The sequence below is a fragment of the Callithrix jacchus genome, chromosome 11 (assembly GCF_049354715.1).
Source record: "Callithrix jacchus isolate 240 chromosome 11, calJac240_pri, whole genome shotgun sequence".
In the NCBI taxonomy this organism is placed as follows: Eukaryota; Metazoa; Chordata; class Mammalia; order Primates; family Cebidae; genus Callithrix; species Callithrix jacchus.
Window position 1 is genome coordinate 72,486,828 of NC_133512.1, and position 23,269 is coordinate 72,510,096.

The window sequence follows — 23,269 nt, forward strand, 5'->3', positions numbered from 1 at the left end:
AATTCAGACTTAGTATTCACAAATGTAATCTGTGTTCCGGTCATGGGATGAGAAGAAAGTAGCTCCCGTTCCCAACCTCCCCTGTTTGGTTTTCTCTTTTCTTAGTGCTGGAAATATAGTCATAAGCCACCCGGCCTGGCCCCCTCTCTTTGATTTTCTACTAGGACTCAGGTAGGCTAATAAAGGTGAGGAATGCCTAGGGGCTGACTCAAGGATAAGTATTTAGAATCGGCAGAACCATGTTTTTTGCAGAAGGTACTCGATATTCCTTAATTAAGAGATTAGGCCTGGCATGGTGGCTCACACCTATAATCCTAGCACTTTGGGAGGCCAAGGTGGGTGGATCACCTGATTTCAGGAGTTCGAGACCAGCCTGGCCAACATAATGAAACCCTGTCTCTACTAAAAATACAAAAATTGCCGGGTATGGTGGTGGGCACCGGTAATCGCAGCTACTCGGGAGGGTGAGGCAGGAGAATCACTTGAACCCAGGAAGTAGAAGTTGCAGTGAGTGACTGCGCTCAAGTGGATGACAGAGCAAGGCTCTGTCTAAAAATAAAAGAGATTAAACCCCTTTCACACTCATTTCACACCAAGACTGAGCCAGCAAGAAGGCAGATATAGTTAAGTCCAATTTCCTAGGAATGAGAAATGAAAAGCCAAAGCAACAAGTAGGCACTGTAAAATGGTTTGTTTTTTTAATGGCAGGTCTAATATCCTGAAACATACATGTATTCTGATAGTCTTCTTATCCCAGTTGAGTTCAAATATTGAAGAAACACACACAAGCTAAGAGAATTCAATATTGTTCCAAGGCACTTACTGAATCTCTGACTAGATGAAAACAAGAACAATGAGGATGAACAATTAGACTGTATATAATATAAAAATAACTTTTTGCTTACAATTTACAAAATGTATTATTATTACAATCTTGGATCTCTGATAACCTGGAAGGCTGGCTGCATGAATCCAGCAATTTTAAAATTCAGAAACTATTTTCTAAAACTCCAGGGCAAATAATTTACAAATAAAGTACACAAAGATTTAGACCATGCAGAAATTTCTTACATCTTCTGTTAATAATATTTTATGATTGCAACTTTATCAAATTATATACCTACTTGCCCTGTACATATACAAAATAATGCATACATGATAAAACAGAAAAAGAGTAGTCCTTAAACTCAATATATCATAAAAGTATTACTGTATTAACATGTCTACAAGCAGCGTGTAACAGGATTAAGAGACATTAAGGCAATAATACTTGAAGTTTCAAAATAAACCATACGTAATACTTTTTCCTATAAGGCAGGTAGATGGTCCCAGCAAAAAATATTAAGGTAACAATCTACACTGCTGTTAGTCCCACATATTAAAGATGGAATACGATAAATCTGGCTTTCAGTGGCACTTGAATTTTCCAGTATAATTTAAAGTGTCTTTTAGCTCCCTGAATCATGTCCATTCTGAAGGTGGATCTCTTGGTCCTTTGGGTTTTCCACAGCGATTACCAAAACCTATAGTGAAAACACCACAATAACTAGTCAGTGTTCAAATTTACTTTTAAACTACTAAAAACCATGTCCACAGACATCCTCATTTTCTGGAGCAAATAGATTTCCACAAGGGAATTTAGAATTTAAACCAAACAAAACTTTGTAAATGCAAAACAACTGTAAATTTATTTCAGGTAACTAAAAATAATTGCTTCTTTTAAACATCTTACGCTAAAAATAAAACCAATTTTATCACAATGTAAGAAAAACATCTAAGATAATTTAGTCTTTCCAAAACAAAGATTTGTTATGTACCGCAGTTTTTTATTTCGATTTTTAATCTGAATGTGAAATAAATCATACATTTTATTCTTGGCAAGTGTCATTTCACAATGGCAAATAAGCTTTTCTCATTCTTGCCAGTGTTAACTACTTAAGATTTAAACAAGTTACCAATATCTGTGGCATCTGCTGGACTTTCCAATATTTGTTCTCTCTTGTCACTGAAAGTAGGTGGACGTTCTATACCCATCTCTGAGTGAATACCCCCCACTGGATTATCTAAAATGTAACACAAAGACTTTGTTAAACACTACCCTTTGTAGCATCATATAGAGAACTAGTTAATTTTTTAATTGTTGGGAATGCATGAAAAGAGAAAATTTTACCTACTGGGCATCATAATTTTATAGATCAAGATCAATATAAATACAAGTGTAGTGAGCACAGGAAGTCATGTTAGGTATTATTGTGGTCATATAGAAATCTGCAGTGAGTACTTTCTGCAATGTGAAGATTTTCATCATTCTTATTTCATAAATCTAGGTCTTGACATAATATATTCCTTAAGGTAGCTATACTATATACCTATGTTCTAAGGGAATAATTGCAACGGAAATGCCTTTGTATAGAAATCAACAATGTCAGGGTTAACTAATGAACTATTTGTACCCCAAAATAATAACTCTACTTTTAAAGTTTTATGTTGTTTAGATTGTAGTTTATTCTTTAATTACCAATGTTTAAGACTAGTAACAAAAGAAATTAACTACTATAATTCATTCATTCTTTCACAATCTTGATCACATACCCCATACTTCAGGTAAGGAACCTTATTGGAAACTTGGAATCTAAGTAAAATAACAGATGATCCCCATCCTCAAGATGCTTATAGTCTAGAATGGAGCCCACAAACTTCTTAAAGAAAATAAAGCTAGAGAACAACAAACTAGAAAATAAGTAGTTTAGGCCTTGCAAGCCACATAAGATCACTGTCATATTCTTCTTTGCTTTTCTTAGTTTCATTGTTTTTCTTTTTTTGTTTTTTTTTTTAAGAGTCAGAAGTTTCACCATGTTGGTCAGGCTGGTCTCGAATTCCTGGCCTTGTCATCCACCCACCTCAGCCTCCCAAAGTGTTGGAATTATAGGAGTGAGCCACCGAGCCCAGCTCATTTTCTTTTTAAACAACTCTTGGCTGGGCGTGGTGGCTCAAGCCTGTAATCCCAGCACTTTGGGAGGCTGAGGTGAGTGGATCACAAGGTCAAGAGATCAAGACCATCTGGTCAACATGGTGAAACCCCGTCTCTACTAAAAATACAAAAAATTAGCTGGGCATGGTGGCGCGTGCCTGTTGTCCCAGCTACTCAGGAGGCTGAGGCAGGAGAATTGCCTGAACCCAGGAGGCGGAGGTTGCGGTGAGCCGTGATCGCGCCATTGCACTCCAGCCTGGGTAACAAAAGAGCGAAACTCTGTCTCAAAAAAAATAAAACACAACTCTTTAAAAACATAAAAGCCATCTGTTTAGCTCAAGGTTATAACAAACATTAGGCCTGTAGGCTATACAGTGCCAAATTCTCATCTAATAGGAGACACAGAGAGATACATTAATTATCATACTAAGTTTTTAAATAAAAGTATGCATAATGTGCAGTGGAGACAAACAGGAGAGGCAGCTATATGAGACTAGTGGTGGTGAGATACTCAGGGCCATGTTCTAGGAGGAAATGATGATCCTGGTCTAAAGGCCTCTAATTTCTCAGTGAAGTAACATCTAAGAGTCAGATGGATTCCAATCCAGGCTGGCTTGGCTCTAAAGCTTCTGCCATTTTCTTGTTTTGAGGCAGAGGCTCGCTCTGTTGCCCAGGCTGGAGTGCAGTGGCACAATCTTGGCTCACTACGGCCTCCGCCTCCCAGGTTCAAGTGATTCTCCTGCCTCAGCCTCTGGAGCAGCTGGGATTACAGGTGTGACCACTACGGCTGGCTAATTTTTGTATTTTTAGTAAAGATGGGATTTCACCATGTTGGCCAGGCTGCTCTCAACCTCCTGACCTTAAGTGATCCATCTGTCTTGACCTCCCGAAGTGCTCAGATTACAGGTGCAGGCCACTACATCCGGCCCTGCTATTTTCATTATAAAAAATTATAGAAAGTAATAGCATTTATAAGATGGAACAGACTCATTAGGTCAATATTCAGAGTATAATATTGAGAGAGAACTGCAGCAAAATGGAGGGTAGGGGAAGACACAACAGGTGAACTGAAAACACTGTACAGGCTGGGATGTTTGATGAGTTACTTACATGGTCACTGACTTTAATAATAACTTGATCTATTTTAGTATGATATGACAGTAAAAGGAATATGTAGAAAAATTCAAACTGAGCATTATAACATTGGTTTGAGCTATATAGTTTTACTGGTCTTCACAAGTAAATGTGAAAGTATTAAAAGGATGATTCCTAAAACAATAGATTTCTATAGTGCCAGTTCCATCAGATAGGTAAACTTTGGGCTTTTATTTAAGTCAGGATCTAGCTTCTAGGTGTTTTTAAAAACAAACAACAAAAAACAGGAAAATATTTTTTAAAAATCTCTTTCCCATTAGCCTGCAACTATTGATAATAAATGCTCCCATGATTTTCCGGATCAATACTACTATCTGGTGGTAGTAATTAATTTGGAAGAATTATAGTACAATATTAAGCTTCTAGAAGAATTGTCTTAGACATTTTCACATACAGAAATAACTAAATACCATGAACTATGAGGCATGTCATTTTGTGGAAATTAACCTATAAAATCTATAGTAAAAAGGAAAAAAAATTCTAACAACTTACCACATTTCTCATTTTCAGGGGTTATCAAGCCCTATGAGGAAGACATTTTAATACCTATTACAATACATTCATCTTTATATACAAATAATAAAAAGCTGGATCTGTTATGGGTATATATCCCAATAAATTAAGGCCTATCATTTTCAGCATCAGAGGAAAAGCAAACAATTGTGTTTTTAATTAGGCTTAAAATTTTAAAATGTTATGCTGTTTCTACTTGGAGTAAATGTTTCTCAATGAGCACTGAAAAAGCATGAGCTACTACATGAACACATAGCTGTATTTTGCCAGCCACTATTATTGATTAGATCATTATTGTATTTTATGTGCCAATTAAACTACATTATGTCTTAAAATCAAATATGATTTGATTTTATGTAGCCCAATTTCAGAGATACTAAAATATGGGAGAAAATATAAAAAGTACTAATGTTAATAAAAAATTATTCTCTCATGGACAAATTTGTTGTTGTTGTTGAGACAGGGTCTCATTCTGTCACACAGCCTGGAGTGCAGTAGTGTGATCATGGCTCACTGCAGCCTCGACCTCTAGGGGCCCAAGCAATCCTCCCATCTCAGCCTCCCAAGAACCTGGGACCACAGACATGCGCCACCACACCTGGCTAATGTTAAAAATTTTTGTAGAGATAAAGTCTCCCTATGTTGCCCAGGATGGTCTTGAACTCCTGGACTCAAGTGATCCTTCCACTTGGCCTCTCAAAGCACTTCGAATACAGGCGTGAGCCACCCTGCCAGGGCTTCAAAACATTTAATTGCCAAAACGTTTCTCAAATGTCAAAGAAATGCCAGGTAGCCAGAAAAGACACAAAAGAAATGACTAAGTGCCTAGTGTTATAATGGGAAGTATGTAGAAATGTAAGAAGGTATTAGGACCCTGAAAACAGTAACTCGTTTCATTAATAACTTCATAATTATTTGAAACATGACATAATTTACAAATTTCAAAAACAGATTGAGAGTGATGGTTGTATGTAGATCATGTTACCCTTTAAAAAAATTTCAGATCCTACCTTTTATATGGGCTTTTCATCTGAAATCTTAGCCTAAGAAATGCTGGCCAAAAATTATAAACTATATTTAATGATCTTAAGATGACAGCTATTTCAACAAGTGCAAGATAATGAAAGAGTAAAAATGTTAAGCTATAACTGTTCCAATTCCAAAAGCACTCACTTCAGACTTTTTTTGTTCAGCTCGTTCCTGACTTTGAAGTTCACTCCATTCAGATCTTACAGGTGTATCTGAGAAAAATGAAATCTTATCATTATTAACATCTTTAATTTTTGAAATTTCTTTGAATTAAAGTAATATAAAAAGTAGATCCTAAAGATTTTAGAAACTATCACTTCCACAAAAATTTTGTAGTTTCTGGGTAAGCATATTTCTGAATTTTCTTTAAAAAAAATTGTGATTTCTATTAATTGAAGAAAATTCCTTTATGTTTCTTTCCTTCAAAACCTAACTAAATGAATTCAGTCATCAGAGTTTATTACAATCTACAGATAATGTGACAGACTTAGACAAATGAGGTAAACTGCTTTATGGTTTCCAACATTCTTTTTAGTTGTTGAGACAGGGTCTCACTCTATTGACCAGGCACCATCTCAGCTCACCGTAGCTTCAACCTTCAGGCAATCTTCCCATCTCAGTCTCTTGAGTAGTTGGGACTATAGGTGCACAACACCTCATCTGGCTGGTTTTTGATTTTTGTACAGACAGGGTCTGCCACATTGCCCATGCTGGTCTTGAACTCCTAGGGCATTATAGAACAGAGATCCACTTGCCTTAACCTCCCAAAGTGCTGGGACCACAGGCATAAGCCACTGCGCCTGGCTCTTCAACATTTATCTTTTTAAAATCAGTCAAATTCACTTTAGGAGGCCAAGGCAGGTGGATCACTTGAGGTCAGGAGTTAAAGACCAGCCTGGACAACATGGTGAGACCGTCTCTACCAAAAAATACCAAAAAAAATTAGCCAGGAGTGACAGTGCATGCCTCTAATCGTAGTTACTCAGGTGCCTGATGCAGGAGAATAGCCTGGAGGTGGAGGTTGCACTGAGCCAAGATCGTGCAGCAGCACTCCAGCCTGGGTGACAGCGTGGGACTCCATCTCACAAAATTAAAAAAAATTAGTCAAAACTAATATATTGGTAAAATGTAATTATATTAGACTAGTGAGCACCTCCACTGAGCATGAGACACTGTAAATACAATCAAGCTGTTTCTGTACTTTTTTTATAGAGGCATAATAGGGTGAAGTACATTATCAAAATGTTGTGAAGTATGATCACTTTCTCCCAGTTCTGATACTCCAGTGGTCTTCTTTTTTCTTTTTTAAACTTCCCCAGACAGGGTCTCACTTTGTTACCCAACTGGAGTGCAGTGCCGCAATCATGGCTCACTGCAGCCTCTAACTCCAGGGATCAAGCAATCCTTCTTCTTCAGCCTCCTGAGTAGCAAGGACTACAGGCACGTGCCACCATGCCTGGTCAGTTTTTTTTAAAGATGGAGTTTTTTGCTCTTGTAGACCAGGCTGGAGTGCGACGGTGCAGTCTTGGCTCACTGCAACCTCTGCCTCCTGGGTTTAAGCAATTCTCCTGCCTCAGCCTCTCAAGCAGCTGGCATTACAGGTATCCACCACCATGACCTAGCTAATTTTTTAATTTTTAGTAGAGATGAGATAGCACTATGTTGCCCAGGCTGGTCTCAAACTCTTGGGCTTAAGCAATTCTCACACCTTAAACTCCCAAAGTGCTGGGATTACAAGTATGAGCCAGTGTGCCCAGTTTACTTCAGTGGTCTTAGGTGTCTTTCAGTTAACACCAATCCAGTGATGCCCACCAGAAATGTTTACTTACATAAACCCTTAAGGGAAGCAATTAATGAGTCTTTGTAAGTAAGTGCTACTTCTAATCAATAAAAATACACCAGATTGCAAATACACTTACAGTTGCATTTATGTTTTAATTTTTACTTTTTTTCTGAGGCACAGTTTTGCTCTTGTTGTACAGGCTAGAGCGCAATGATGCGATCTCAGCTCACTGCAACTTCTATCTACCAAGTTCAAGAGAATCTCCTGCCTCAGCCTCCCAAGTAGCTGGGATTACAGGCATGTGCAACCATGTCTAGCTAATTTTGTATTTTCAGTAGAGACGGGGTTTCTCCATGTTGGTCAGGGTGGTCTGGAACTTTTGACCTTAGGTGATCCTCCCGTTTCACCTCCCAAACTGCTGGGATTACAGGCATGAGCCACCAAGCCTGGCCTTATAATTGCATTGATTGAAATGGAGTCTTGCTCTTCATCCAGGCTGGAGTACAATGGTGCGATCTCAGCTCACTGCAACCTTGGTCTCCTGGGTTCAAGTGATTCTCGTGCCTCAGCCTCCTGAGTAGCTGGGATTACAGGCGCCCGCCACCACACCAAGGTAATTTTTGTATTTTTAATAGACGCAGGGTTTTATCATGTTGGCCAGGCTGATCTCAAACTCCTGACCTCAGGTGATCCACCCGCCTCAAAGTGCTGGGATTACAGGCTTGAGCAACTGTGCCGGGCCTATAATTGCATTTAAATGAATTCTGGTATCTAACATAAGTACAGTAATTTCTGTCTATCTTAGCAAGTAAAAAATGTTTAAAAGCATTTTTCACTCAAGGAATTAAAAGCATGTCAGTATCAATTCACTTGATATTGAATTTAACTATGCAGCACAATAGCTAAATAGATTAAAATCAGGCATGTTTTCCAGAGTTTACTATTAGAATATGAACTAAATGTAAAAGCAAAAGAGACACTCACTATGTTCACTTGCTAACAAAAAAGATTCAGGAGTTCTTTCAGGCAGGGGAGGAGGTGAATCTTCACTAACATCAACATCTGAATTAAACACAGAAAATTTAGACAAATTATTAAACATTAACATGTCATCTAAACAGAATCAGAGAACTTTCTTGATATTCTTAAAAATTCCTGTCACAAGTATATAGATCAGTTTTTAAAAATGGAAAAAAAAGCAAGAAAACTTTTCCACTCAACTCATTATCAAGAATTATGATGCTTATTGAGCAAAGATATTGCACACAGAAAACGACTCTCTCATGATTTTCCTGCCACTCTACAGACATATCATTCAGTTTTCCAAGCCTGAAGGGAATCTTCAGTAGAGAAGTCAGCAGGCAAGTGACTTCTCTACTGAGCTTACTGATGATACTTTGTTTTCAAAAAGGAAAGCTTTGGTCATTTGAGTTATGAAACACCTAAGCCAGTTTTTCCTAAATGGCATTCAATCGCTTAACACCTTTCATGATTTTTGTCATACTATGTACCATACGTACTATTCACTTTTAAAATCTCATTTTAAACTTAACTTTAAAGTTTAGTGTACCTCAGTCATGTCTTAAACAGCAATAACTGAAATAACATTTGAAATAGTAGTTATTTTTTCAAAAAAAAATATAGCTACTAAAGTTAAAAAAAATCTTCATTTATTTATTGCTAAAAATCTTGTGCACAGTGGCACATGGCTGTACTTTTGAGAATGCTGACTGAAGCTATATACAGGTTTTTTACTAGTAAAGACAAAATTAGCTCTTGGAAAAGACAGTGCATTAAGTAAGCCTCATTGGTTAGCTTTATTATGGCTTAAGTTAAATGAGTGCATTTGATGTCTGAGTTTTCACTGGAGACACAGAAAGAAAACATGAGGATACAATTCTGTGTGTGAACTCTCAGGTTGGGGAGGGTGGGACAAAGAAAAGGAAATGTGACGGTCCTTATTATTTTGTCTTGTGCTTTGTCCATTGTTCTTTCGTTTTCTTTTTTTTGAGATGGCATTTCGCTTTTGTTATATCCAGGCTGGAGTGCAATGGCGCGATCTCGGCTCACCGCAACCTCCGCCTCCTGGGTTCAGGCAATTCTCCTGCCTCAGCCTCCTGAGTAGCTGGGATTACAGGTACGCGCCACCACACCCAGCTAATTTTTTGTATTTTTAGTAGAGATGGGGTTTCACCATGTTGACCAGGATGGTCTTGATCTCTTGACCTCGTGATTCACCCGCCTTGGCCTCCCAAAGTGCTGGGATTACAGGCTTGAGCCACGGCGCCCGGCATGCCCATTGTTCTTAAATGAACACAGTGTTTTGCCATGATACTCTGCTATTTTATCACACCTGATGGACTATGCATAGGTCTTTTCAATTTTCAACACATCTGAGGTGTATATGATTGCTCTTGCCCCTCCTACATTTACTTAGCTGGAGACACAAGAAAATACAGCCTTGTATTTTCCAGCTGAAACAAGAGTTCTGGTCCAATATTTGATACGTTTACTAAGACTACCAGAACTCTCTCTTGCCACTGAAGAACTATCTACTTTATCCAGTAGTGGTAGTCTGAGTCATCACCATAGTTCTCCTTGCCCTCTTGTTACTAACAGCACATAGTTAGTTACTATGAGATGGCTGTTGGAAGGAAGTGACACATAATCTTGGCATTTGCGTACCATTTCATAAATGAATTAAAAAGGGCAGTTCAGCCCCTTTTCTATCAGTTATCTTTCAGAAACTGTGCTTTTTCTCTCATGACACTTCTCATCCTTAAAGACTTTTATTTTCTAAATGTGGCCCTTGCTTTGCAAATGCATGTTTCTCCCTGGAACTCTGGATTGCCTTTCCTGTTACAAACTTCTGTTTTAGAGGTTATCCAACCAGAGACTGCACATTTTACATAGGCTTTTGCAACTCATACACTGTATGGGGCCTTCTGTAGCTGAATTTGGGAAATCTTTCAGGAGGCCTAAGTCAAGACTGAAATCATAACTCAGGGAGAAACTTATGCAAAAGGTTATTTTAGGTATCAATACAAAATTATTCCATTACAGTCATGCACTACATAATAACGATTACATAAACAGTGGTCCTGTAAGATTATGATACCAAATTTTTAGTGTACCTTTTCTATGTTTAGATACACAAATACTTACCATTGTGTTACAATTGTTCGGTATAGTATTATGCTATACAGGTTTGTAGCCTAAGAACAATATGCTACACCATATGGCCCAGATGTGTAGTACATTATACCATCTAGGTTTGTGTAAATACATTTTATGATATTCGCACAATGACAAAGTTGCCTAATGACATACTTTTCTTAGAACATATCCCAGCTGGGTGCTGTGGCTCACACCTTTAATCCCAGCACTCTGGGAGGCCAAGAGTTTGAGACCACCCTGGCCAACATGATGAAACCCCATCTCTACTAAAAATAAAAAATTAGCTGGACATGGTGGCATGTGCCTGCAGTCCCAGCTACCTGGGAGGCTGAGACAGGAGAACTGACGGAATCTAGGAAGTGGAGGTTGCAATGAGCCGAGATTGTGTCATTGCACTCCAGCCTGGGTGCCAGAGCAAGACTCCCTCTCAAAAAAAATCCCTGCCATTAAGAAATCCAATGTATGACCATAATTCACTAACAAGTTCTAGGACCAAAAAAAAAAAACAACCCTCAAAACTCTAATTTTGGTGCCAGCAGTTCAATAAGATAATAATCTACAAAGGAAATAATTTATAAGATAAATAAATAATCTATAAAGTAAATAATCTATATGGTAAATATTTGGCAATACATTAAAAATAGGACTTCTTGAAGGTATGCTGCAACAAAGAACATTTACACAAAGAAAAATCTTTAGTTAATATCAAATCAATAACATAGTTAAGGTAGAGTGGGGGGAAAAACCCCAAAAATCACATTTATAGTGGTTTTTGCTTTGAAATTCAAAACCAAATGAACAGAAATGGGCTGGAACATAGTAGGGTGTTTCTGTACAGCATGTCTTACTCTTTTTTTTTTTTTGAGATGGAGTCTTGCTCTGTGTCCCAGTCTGGAGTGCAGTGGCTCCATCTTGGCTCATTACCACTTTCACTTTCCAGGTTTCAAGCTATTCTACTGCTTCAGCCTCCCAAGTAGCTGGGACTACAGGTGTGCACCAGTACACCCAGCTAATATTTTGTATTTTTAGTAGAGATGGGTTTTCACCGTGTTAGTCAGGATGGTCTCGATCTGCTGAACTTGTGATCCGCCTGCTTTCGGCCTCCCAAAGTGCTGGGATTACAGACATGAGCCACGGGCCCAGATTTACTCTTTCTTTTTGGAGACAGGGCCTCCCTCTGTTGCCCAGGCAGAGTGCAGTGATGCAATTATGGCTCACTGTAGCCTCAAGCTCGTAGGCTCAAGTGATCCTCCCACCTCAACTGCTTGACCACAAGAGTGCACCAGCATGCTTGGCTAGTTTTTCATCATTTTGCAGAGATGAGGTGGCACTATGTCACCCAGACTGGTCATGAACTCCTGGACTCAAGTGATCTTCCTGCCTCAGTCTCCCAAAGTGCTGGGATTACAGGTGTGAGCCACCAACAGACTGGTCATGTGGCAGTAACTTTTAATGAGCATATCGTATCATGCATCCTTCTGGCCTTCATCAAATTCTATTTTCAGTAATGGTTTTAAAAGAACAATAAAACCTCCTAGGTACAATACTACATGGTTGATATACTAAAAAAGCCCAAAAAGGAAATTTCTTATCTATACATTTTCTTACATAGTTATAGCTGGGCAGTTATATTTCAAACTCTGAAGTTGAGGAAGAAAAGATATTAGCAACTTAAAATTATGGTAAACTGGTAAAGTAACATCTATTATGCTAACCATTATCTTCTGAAGATCCTTCAGATAAAACAAAGACAAATCAAGTAAAGAGAATTCTGTAATTTAAGCAATTAGCTTAAGACTGTCATCTATTCTACCAAAAACACTCTCTCTCAAGTTAAACAATATAGGATGTGTGAGTTAGAGAAAATAAAAGTACTACTGTATGGGTGGTATAATGGGTCAGAAACAAAAAATTATCTTTTAAGGTCAGGTGTGGTGACTCACGCCTGTAATCCCAACACTTTGGGAGGCCAATGCAGGCGGATCACTTGAAGCCAGAAGTTTGAGGCCACCCTGGCAAACATAATGAAACCCCGTCTCTACTAAAAACACAAAAAGTAGCCAGGAGTGGTAGCGTACGCCTGTAATCCCAGTTACTCAGGAGGTTGAGGGGAAAGGATTGTTTGATCCCAGGAGGTGGAGGTTGCATGTAGTGAGCCAAGATCACAACACTGCACTCCAGCCTGGGTGACAGAGTGAGACGCCATCTCAAAAAAACAAAACAAAGAAACCAAAAACCACCAGCAACAAAATAATCTTTCAAGGTCACAGTACTTATTTTGCCTGCACATTATAAATACCAGTATGTATGTGTCACTATCAAAGATCACTGATGGTGAATGACCACTGATAATCAGTATATCAATAAATAGCTTTCAAATTTATATGTTTACTCTTAACTTTAGAGTCTGTTTAAGATGGCAGCCATGATTACTTTTAGCAGATCAAACAGGAGGTTCAAGAAGCAATAATACACTTTGGGAACTGAGTGCATGTATTATCTCGAAATGCTAAGAGTGCTTAAAAAAGAGTAATTCATTAAATAATAGCTTTGATGACTAGCTATGCAGATAGCCCACTCACTACTGAATGAATTAAACTGCCCATATTCTATTGAGTAGTTTGCAGTATTGTTCTTGGGTTAAACTCAGGGTTGGAAGCAGCCTTATTTGCAAGCATTTGTGAAATTAGTAAAACCAAAAGGTAATCTGTAAAGGAACAGCAAAAAGATGACTAAATATTTATGAGAAACATGGGTGACATTATACCGACAACCAAAACATTCTACAGTATTTCTGTCACTGTTACTTTAAGTGAGTTTTCCCTACACTATTTTTAATTCTTCAATTAGATAAATTTTTGACCAATACAAAAACACTAAGACCTACAATACATAAGAAAAGAAATAAATTATCCCGTTATAACTACTAAAATATTTTAGAAACAGAAAACCCAGTAATGTAACATGATCAAATTGTTAATTAAAAACTTATATCAAAAAATTAATATCTAAGACAAATTTTGCTATAGGTTCTATAATATGGTGTGAAATAAAACATAATAAATTACTAGAGCTAAAATGCTTAAAACAGTGACTGGCACACAGTAAAGACAATTAAGTATTAGACACTATATTATTACCTTTTTCAGCACCTGAATGTATTGTTCCTGCTATATCATGTCTAGCAATGGACATTGGCAATACTTTCCTAGTAGAAATACTTTCAGTGCTAGTGGCAGCAGAAACTGTGGCACTTGCTGTTGAAATATTAGTTTTATTCTGGGTCACAGCACCATCAGAGTTTCTTTCATCTGAGTCTGAGTCATCAGAGTGAAGTGGATTAGTAAAACTGAGGGGTGTTCTGAAGAGAGGTGAAGTGTTATGATCCACAAGATCATGGGTTTCAACTCGTGTTGTAGGACTTGGTGTTAAACTCACAGTTTTCATAGTTTGATAGCAGATATCTGAGGAATTGCCTTCAGATAAATCAGGTATGGGTATGGCATTTTTAGGTCCATGAAATGACCACGTTGCATGTCCTTTTTCATCAAGAGGCAAGCAATCTGGCCTTGGAGGTGTGTCTGAATTCTGTGATTCTTCTGGTGGAGTAACTGGAACTTTGTTTGATTGTGTTGCACTGCAGTCCATACAAGAATTCTGAGAAATATCATCGACATTTAGATCTGAACTTAATTCCTGTTGTTTAGAGATTTTATCAGTTATACAAGGTGAAGCAGATTTAATTTTAATTGCATGCCCCCTATTCAAAAGAGTGTTCCCATCAAAACTTTTTGGTCCCTCTTGGAGAGGGACCTTCTTAATCTCAAAACTTAAATTTCGTTCCAATTTTTTATCTATTTGTTCGATTGTTGATTCATTTTTCCCTGGAAGGTCTGTTGATTTATTATAGTTCCTGTTGAGGTCTGCTGAATGTTGTTCTGATGAAACCATATGCAACACTGGCTTTGGATGGTATCTATCATTATCCTGCCACACAGTAGTGACTGTTGGGAAAGCTGAAGGGGGAGAAGGTGTCAAGATGGGTGGCACCGGATGAGGTTCTGGTGGCTGCAATATTTCTTCTTTAGCATCCCCTTCAACAAGGCAACTGAAAAACATTTAAAAAGAGCATTTTAAGACTGTTAAACACGTTGATACATGAGAATTATGTAGCTAAGACTAGTATATTAAGAGCTATTAGAATCTGGTTATTAATATAAATTGTCATTTTTCAGACTAAGAAAATTTAATGTTCAACAAGGTAACACACATATACCATATAAAAAGTCAAATATAAGACTTTTAATAAAAATCATATTCCCTCCACACCCCAAAGCCCCCCAGTTAGCCAGAGACATCCACTTTCAACTTTTTACAGTTGCTTCTAAAATTTACCTCTGTATTTCAGACTATTTCAAAAGTTATTTCTTAATCTTTATTTCACACATTTTCTATTGACTTGCTACTGTGAAACGTCCTTCTTTTCCATCTTTCTAATACTGTCATAATGTAATTTTTTGTTGCCATGATTTTATGTCTTTTCTTCTATCATGTCTTGTTTTCCCCTAATGACTGCCTTGGGTTTCTGATGGCGTAGCTCTCTATCCACCTTCAGTTACTCGGCTTTTCTTGTAACTTTCCTGCAGACTGGTATACCTCTTCTCAATAGTAACAAGCACACCTGGTAACTAACAATACCACAGACATCCCTCTTAGTAACCTTTGGCCTCCTGCTCCAGTGTGAACCACTGGTTCCCTAGTCCACCATAGTGCTAATGTTCTCCCTGGTTTCAGATTCTCCTGTTTCCCCAGGTCACATCTTCCTCTTTCTGGGTATATTCCTTTGTTTGGGTGGGTTATATCCTCTGGTTGCCTTTATTTTTTTCCTTAAAGAGATAGGGCCAGGTGTCATGGCTCACGCCTGTAGTCCCAGCACTTTGGGAGGCCAAGGTGGGCAGATTGCTTTCGCTCAGGAGTTCAAGACCAGTCTTGAACTTACCATTAGTAGAGATGGTAAAACCCCATCTCTACTAATAATACAAAAATTAGCCAGGTGAGGTGGAGCATGCCTGTAGTCCCAGTTACTCAGGAGGCTGAGGCAGGAGAACTACTTGAGCCTGGGAGGTGGAAATGGCAATGAGCTGAGATGGCACCACTGCATTCCAGCCTGGGCAACAAAGAGACACTGTCTCAAAAAAAAAAAAAAAAAAAAAAAGATGGGGGCTGGGCACAGTGGCTTACGTCTATAAATCCTACCACTTTGGGAGGCCAAGGCAGGTGGATTGCTTGAGCCTGGGGGTTCAAGACCAGCCTGGGCAATATAGCAAAACCTTGTGCCTTCAACAAATACAAAAAAATTAGCCGGGTGTGGCAGTGCATGTGGAAGTGGGAGGATCACCTGAGCCTGGGGGCAGGGGGGTCGAGGCTGCAGTGAGCTGTGATCATACAACTGTACTCCAGCCTGGGTGACAGAATGAGATCCTGTCTAAAAGAAAAAGAAAGATAGGGTTTACTATGTTGCCCAGGCTTTGCGGCTTTTTAAGAACTTTATATGAAGCAAACTTCTTAAGGGCTTGTATATCTGAGTTATTTTGATTTTCTTTTTCTTTTTTAGATACAGTCTCGTTCTGGTGCCCAGGCTGGAGTGCAGTGGCACCATCTCAGCTCATTGCAACCTCCACCTCCTGGGTTCAAGCAATTCTCATGACTGAGCCTCCTGAGTAACTGGGACTACAGGCACATGCCACCATGCCTGGCTAATTTTTGTATTTTTAGTAGAGACAGGGTTTTGCAATGTTGGACAGGCTGGTCTTGAACTCCTGGCCTCAAGTGGTCTTCCTGCCTTCCCCTCCCAAAGTGCTGGGATTACAGGAGTGAGTCACTGGGCCCCACATCAGAGTTTTTGCTTTTTTTTCTTCAAGGTGATCAACCTTTTTATTATCCAAACAGAATTGGTAGTAATCACATGGTACACCAGGTTTCCCCTTAAAAGAGACTCTGAAGTTCAGATTCTCTAGACACACTCCTAGAATAGGACATGGGAAGTTAAATGAGTATCTCCAGAATACTGGTCATATTAAAACAACAGCAATACTCCCATAAAATGTTCCTATATCTGTTTAAGTTTTACAAGCAGATTCTTTTTTTTTTTTGAGACAGGGTCCTGGCTCTGCTATCCGGGCTAAAATACAGTAGCAACAATCTTGGCTCACTGCAACCTCTGCCTCCAGGGCTCAAGCCATCCTCCCAGTTTAGCCTCCTAAGTAGCTTGGGACTACAGGTGTGCACCACCACACCTGGCTAAGTTTTGTATTTTTTGTAGACATGTGTTTTCGCCATGTTCATGTTGACCAGGCTGGTCTCAAACTCTTAAACTCAAGCAATCCACCTGCCATATCCTTCCAAAGAGCTGAGACTGCAGGTATAAGCCACTGTACCTGGCCTATAAAAGCAGGTTCTGAATCTTAAAAGAGTAGCCATCGAGTTTTTGTGATCTAAAACAAAAAATAATTGCAGACACCTCCTACAGTTTACAAAGCATACACAAAGATCAATAGGTTATCCTAAGAACACATAATACAAATAGGAAATATGAGTTTTAAAAGGACAAAATAAAATTTTGATATAAATTGAGGTTTATTATTTCTCCTACATGTACATGAGACCACTTGTCAACAATCAGTATTTTATTATTTTTATTGATTCAGAGTCTTACTCTGTCACTCAGGCTGCAGTGCAGTGGTGTGATCTTGGGTCACTGCAACCTCTACCTCCCAGGTTCAAGTGATTCTCCTGTCTCGGTCTCACAAGTAGCTGGGATTACAGGCATGTGCCATGAAACTGACTGATTTTTGTATTTTTGGTAGAGATGGGGTTTTCCCTACATTGGCCAGGCTGGTCTTGAACTTCTGACCTCAAGTGATTTGCCCTCCTTGGCCTCTCAAAGTGCTGGGATTACAGGTGAGAACCACTGTGTCCAGCCTCATGATCAGTATGTTAGAGATTTACTTGATTTACAAACCCAGTACATCTTTAACAGTACATTTCTCACAGGGTAGTTATGAGAATTACATGAGTTAACATTTAAGCAACATTTAGAACAGTGCTTGACAGATATTGAGTATGATATATGGGTTTGTTAACTATTTTAAAAGTTTTTAATTTTTTAAAAATCTTACTCCAAACGTCAGCATTATTTTTAGCTTACTCTAAACATCAACAAGGTTCTTATATTAGACGGTCTACAATTTCATAAGGTAAATTTAAAAAATTTTATTTAACAATTCTATTTTTATGCATTATATTAGGAACTTGGTGTATACCCTCTATATAAAAATTCATGCCATTTAATTCTAATATATTTTCTTTCTTTTTTTTGCTAATTTCTTCTTCCCTACTCTCCTTTCAGACAATTAGTTCAGTGACAGATATTCTAATTTGGTTCTCTAATTTCTTTATCTATTCTCTCCTACTTTCTCTTTATGTATTCATTTTCTTACAATAGTTCCTTGACTGTTTTCCAAACTTCCACTTAATTTTTAAATTTATGGTATTATATTTTTAATTTTTTTTTTTTTTTTGAGACGGAGTCTTGCTCTGTCGCCCAGGCTGGAGTGCAGTGACGCAATCTTGGCTCACTGCTACCTATGCTTCCCAGATTCAAGCAATTCTCCTGCCTGAGCCTCCTGAGTAACTGAGATTACAGGTGCGCGCCACCACGCCTGGCTAGTTTTTGCATTTTTAGTAGAGAGGGGGTTCACCATGTTAGTCAGTCAGGCTGGTCTTGAACTCTTGACCTCGTGATCTGCCTGTCTTGCCTTCCCAAAGTGCTAGGATTACAGGCATGAGACACTACACCCAGCCTGTATTTTTAATTTCTAAGAGCTTCTTACTTATTACCCACAATTCTTCATGGTTGCAGCATTTCCCAGTGACTGAGAAAAGTAGACAGTTGTTTCTTTTTTCCTCTCATCTTTTTTATTTTACTCTGTATTACCTCCGTTTCCTGTCTTTCACATCAGAGGCTTCTGTCAAATGCCCAATCATTCTAGTTCTGTTCACTTTTAAGAATTGGAAGAACTGGAATACTGGCTGGGCATGGTGACTCACAACTACAATTTCAGCACTTTGAGAGGCCAAAATGGGTGAATCCCTTAAGCGCAAGGGTTTAAAATTGGCCTAGGCAATATGGAGGAAATCCCATCTCTACAAAAAATACAGAAATTCGCCAGGCATGGTGGTGTGTGTCTACAGCTCCAGCTAGTTGGGAGGCTAGGGTGGGAGGTTCAATTGAGCCTAGGAGGTCAAAGCTGCAGTAAGCCATAATCACACCACTGCACTCCAGCCTGGGCAACAAAGCAAGACTTGGTCAAAGAAAAGAAGAAAAAGAAAAGAACTGGAATATTAAAAATAACTGGAAGCCATGTAAAATCATGTGATGTTTCAGTCAATAATGGGCCACACATACCATGGTGGCCCTATAATGTTATAATGGAGCTGAAAAAGTCCTATGAATTTCTAGCAAAATGCATTATTCATGTTTGTTGTGATGCTGCTATAAACAAACCTATTGTGCTGTCAGTCATATAAAAGTATGGCACATATAATTATATATAGGACATAATCCTTGATAATGATAACAAAACAGTTATTGACTTATGTACTTACTATTCTTTTTTTTTTTTTTTTTTGAGACAGAGTCTTGCTCTGTCACACCCAGGCTAAAGTCCAGTGGAGCAATCTCGGCTCACTGCAATCTCTACCTCCTGGGTTCAAGCCATTCTCCTGCCTCAGCCTCCCAAGAAGCTGGGACTACAGGCCTGCGCCACAACACCCAGCTATTTTTTTATTTTTAGTAGAGACGGGCTTTCACCACTCTGGCCAGGCTGGTCTCGAACTCCCATCTTCAAGTGATCCACCTGTCTTGGCCTCCCAAAGTGCTGGGATTACAGGTGTGAGCCATTGCTCCTAACCATGTACTTACTTTTTAATGTTAATTTTGAGTGTGCTCCTTCTAATTGTTAAAAAGGACCAGTTAACTGTTAAACAGCTTCAGCCAGGTCCTTCAGGAGGTATTCCAGAAGAAGGCATTTCAATCAGGAGATGACCGCTCCATGTGTATTACTGTCCTTGATATCCTTTCAGTAGGACAAGATGCGGAGGTAGAAGGCAGTAATATTGATGATCCTGACCCTGTGTATGCTTAGGCTAATGTGTGTATGTTTCTTAGTTTTTAATAAAAATATTTAAAAAGTAAAAAAATTAAAATAAATGAACACACACATACACACACGTATATGTATATAAGTATGAACAGGGACTTGAGCAATCCTCCTGCCTTAGCCTACCAAAAAGTTGGGATTATAGGTGTTAGCCACTATGCCCAGCCAACATATACTTTATTATTCTTTAATATACATATATATTTTTGAGACAGAGTCTTGCTTTGTTGGCCAGGCTAGAGTGCAGTGGTGCGATCTTGGCTCACTACAACCTTTGTCTCCCAGGTTCAAGCGATTCTCCAGCCTCAGCCTCCTGAGTACCTAGGACTGCCAGTGCCCACCACCACACCCAGCTAATACTGGAAATGATACTAGTATTCCTCCCCACTGATGGAGTCTTGCTCTGTCACCCAGGCTAGAGTGCAGTGGCGCAATCACAGCTCACTGCAACCTCCACCTCCCGAGTTCAAGCAACTCCTCTGCCTTAGCCTCCCAAGTAACTGAGACTGCAGGCATACGCCACCATGCCTGGCTAATTTTTGTATTTTTAGTAGGGTCAGGGTTTCATCACCATATTGGTCAGGCTCGTCTTGAATTCCTGACCTTGTGATCTGCCTACCTTGGCCTCCCAAAGTGTTGGGATTACAGGAGTGAGCCACCGTGCCCAGCTCCATCATGTACTTTAAACAATTAATTTGTTTACTGTAGCCATACTGAAAAACAAACTATACTATTTTACTTGTTATTAACCTTACAATTTTCTGATTTTATTTTCAGTTATGTTGAAACAATATATAATAATAGTTCTAAAATGCATCCCAACTTAGAAGCCACAAGATTCTCTTTGTCAAAAACAATGATATGCTGGCATTTGACTACATTACATGAAGAAGAAAAAAGATGACCTATGCAGATAATATAAAATCAAACACTGAAAACTTTTAGGATGTATGCCTAATAAAAATCTGTTTTAAGAGCCGGACACGATGGTTCATGTCTGTAATCCCAGCATTATGGGAGACCGAGGTGTGTGGATCATCTGAGGTCTGGAGTTCAAGACCAGCCTGACCAATAAGGTGAAACCCCATCTCTACTGAAAGTAGAAAAATTAGCCAGGTGTGGTGGCAGGCGCCTGCAGTACCACCTACTAGGGAGGCTGAGGCAAAAGAACTGCTTGAACCCAGGAGGCATAGGTTGCAGTGAGCCAAGATCGTGCCACTGCACTCTAGCCTAGGAGATGAAGCAAGACTATATCTCAAACAAAAAAAAGTCTCGAGTTTAATATTTTTGTTAATACTCATTTGCTATTTCTTAACTATCTTTTTTGAAGAGTAACAGAAGTCAAACTTTTGAACAGGTATAGGAAAAAGGCTTAAAATTCAGATATTCTACTCTTTTTACTTGTAAAATTAAGAGGTGACTGCTGCTATATGTAGTTAGAGGCAGAAGAACATTCAAATCATAAACAGCAGTGTAGACTTTGAAAATCTCTATATTGGCTTAATCTAAAAAATCAAATCAAAAGACAGAGTAGCAAAAATGTTACATTTTTTAGGGCCAGTAGTTTTCTTTAGGATCCTAGGGCTGATATGTGGAACAGAGAAGTTAAACAACTAACAGTTCATAGGTTTCAACTGGCTACCTTCCACAGATAGCTAAAATGCCAACCTATTTTGGTAGACACCAAAGTGGAAATCAAACAGGAAAGAACTACTGGTAAGTTTTGTCAGCCCACAGTTAACATCTTAAACATTTAAATGTTGAGACCTAACCTCATCTATATGTAGGCTTCCTGAGGTTCCTTAGAGAAGTAATCAAAGGAATTCCAGAGACTGTAACAACTACCACACTTAAAAAATCTGCTACTATAGACTGGGCATGTAACTACATATTTTGTATACATTATTACTAATTCTTAATGCAAAATACTAGTACTATATCTCAGCACAAAGAAGTAAAGAATTTTCAGAGAATTAGCTTCTCCAAGTTCATTTAGTGAGAAATGCTTAAGTTAAAATTTGAAATGAGACCTATTTATATTAAAAATCCTCTTTATACCAGAGTATACTACCTCTTTTTATACCCAGGAGCTTCCTTTCCAGGCAATTAGAATCTTGCATGGTCAAAATGAGAGTGAATTGCTCCTGCGGTAGTTGCAGGGATTCTAACCAAACCTTCAGTTACCAGGGGAAGCTGCAGGCTTTTTCTGTTGTTAAAAGAGATGATTTTATTAGGATGATCTCCTGGAATTAGGAACTCAATGTCAAGACATGACCCTGGCCATTTTATCCAACTTTCACCAAAGTTTTAAGATAGAAAGAATTGGTGTAGCCTGTATAAAAAATTATTTTGATGGTAGGTCAGTTTGGGCAGATCTATGTGCAAGAAAGACACTATAAAATATTCTAATAGTTTTTTAATTTAATCATTAGGACAATACTTAAAAAACTCCCTCTCCCCAGGATTAAATAAACTAATTCTAGATCCCAGAGCTAAATGGCGGAAAAGGAGATGAAACTACCGTCTTCTGACTCTGTATTCTTTCCATACTACTATGTCACTGACCTAGCAGCTACTCTGAACAAGAAGGGAAGGAAAAGACGAATATATATGATTTTAACTACTATAAATCAGTTTGGTAGAAAAGCAAGAAAAACTAAAAAAATAAACTAATCTTTGCTAGTAACGTTATTAAATATAACATAAATTCTTCAACATGCATATAATTTTTGGCAAACATATTCAGTCACCAAGGAAAACAATGAAAATCTTTAGAATAACTAAAATTTTAATTATACCACGATATGATATATAAAATTTATATATCAAAACATAAACTACAGTCAATTCATGGTAGTGTCCACATTCTGCTACAGTGTATTACTGAAATTTTATCCAAAACGAAACCAAAGTTTTAGTGAACTGTAACAAATTAGTTGTTTTGTTATGTTTTATCATGTGTGCTACAGCCTAACAAAATAATGATAATAAAAGTTATAAAATTTAGAAATATTCATTTTTGTCATTTTAATTAACAGTGAGTAAAAACAAGTACACTTTTTAAGAAAATGTTCAAAGACATACAATACCTGCGGGTCCTTGGTGGTTTTGGAGGAGGAGAATCTTGTTTTTCAGCATCTGTGGAGCTGACCATGTTTTCAGTGTTAATTTCATTCTGCCAAGGAAAAAAATACTTCACTAAGGTTAGAAGAAAAATAATTTTTCCTCTTCATGTTTCAACTAAATTGTTTATGTGCTTTTCAATCCTTAAAACAATACCAATTTTGCCAAGTTAAATTAAAAAAAAAAAGAGTCTTATATTCTGGGTCTATATTTTAGCCTGAAGGACCAACTTATTTTTTCTCAATTGCATTCTTAATATTCTCAACTATAACAACTCATTTCTTCATACTTGTTTTA

General features: G+C 38.2%; 1 protein-coding gene across 6 annotated transcripts in view; it reads right to left on the reverse strand.

Moving 5' to 3' along the window:
• Positions 1–676: 676 nt before the first annotated feature.
• The window catches only part of PTPN12 (protein tyrosine phosphatase non-receptor type 12), a 107,220-nt gene continuing 84,627 nt past the window's right edge, over positions 677–23,269 (reverse strand). For 3 of the 6 annotated variants that reach the window (XM_002751667.6, XM_078343061.1, XM_009002576.5), the window contains 7 exons: positions 22,939–23,024; positions 13,769–14,736; positions 8,436–8,513; positions 5,813–5,880; positions 4,619–4,649; positions 1,956–2,063; positions 677–1,523 (listed from right to left, as the gene is read on the reverse strand). In XM_002751667.6, the coding sequence (XP_002751713.3) occupies positions 1,462–1,523; positions 1,956–2,063; positions 4,619–4,649; positions 5,813–5,880; positions 8,436–8,513; positions 13,769–14,736; positions 22,939–23,024 (1,401 nt within the window). In that variant the 3' untranslated portion in view covers positions 677–1,461. The remainder of the gene's footprint in view (positions 1,524–1,955; positions 2,064–4,618; positions 4,650–5,812; positions 5,881–8,435; positions 8,514–13,768; positions 14,737–22,938; positions 23,025–23,269) is intronic. The other 3 variants (XM_078343063.1, XM_078343062.1, XR_013524060.1) reach the window with 2 other exon arrangements.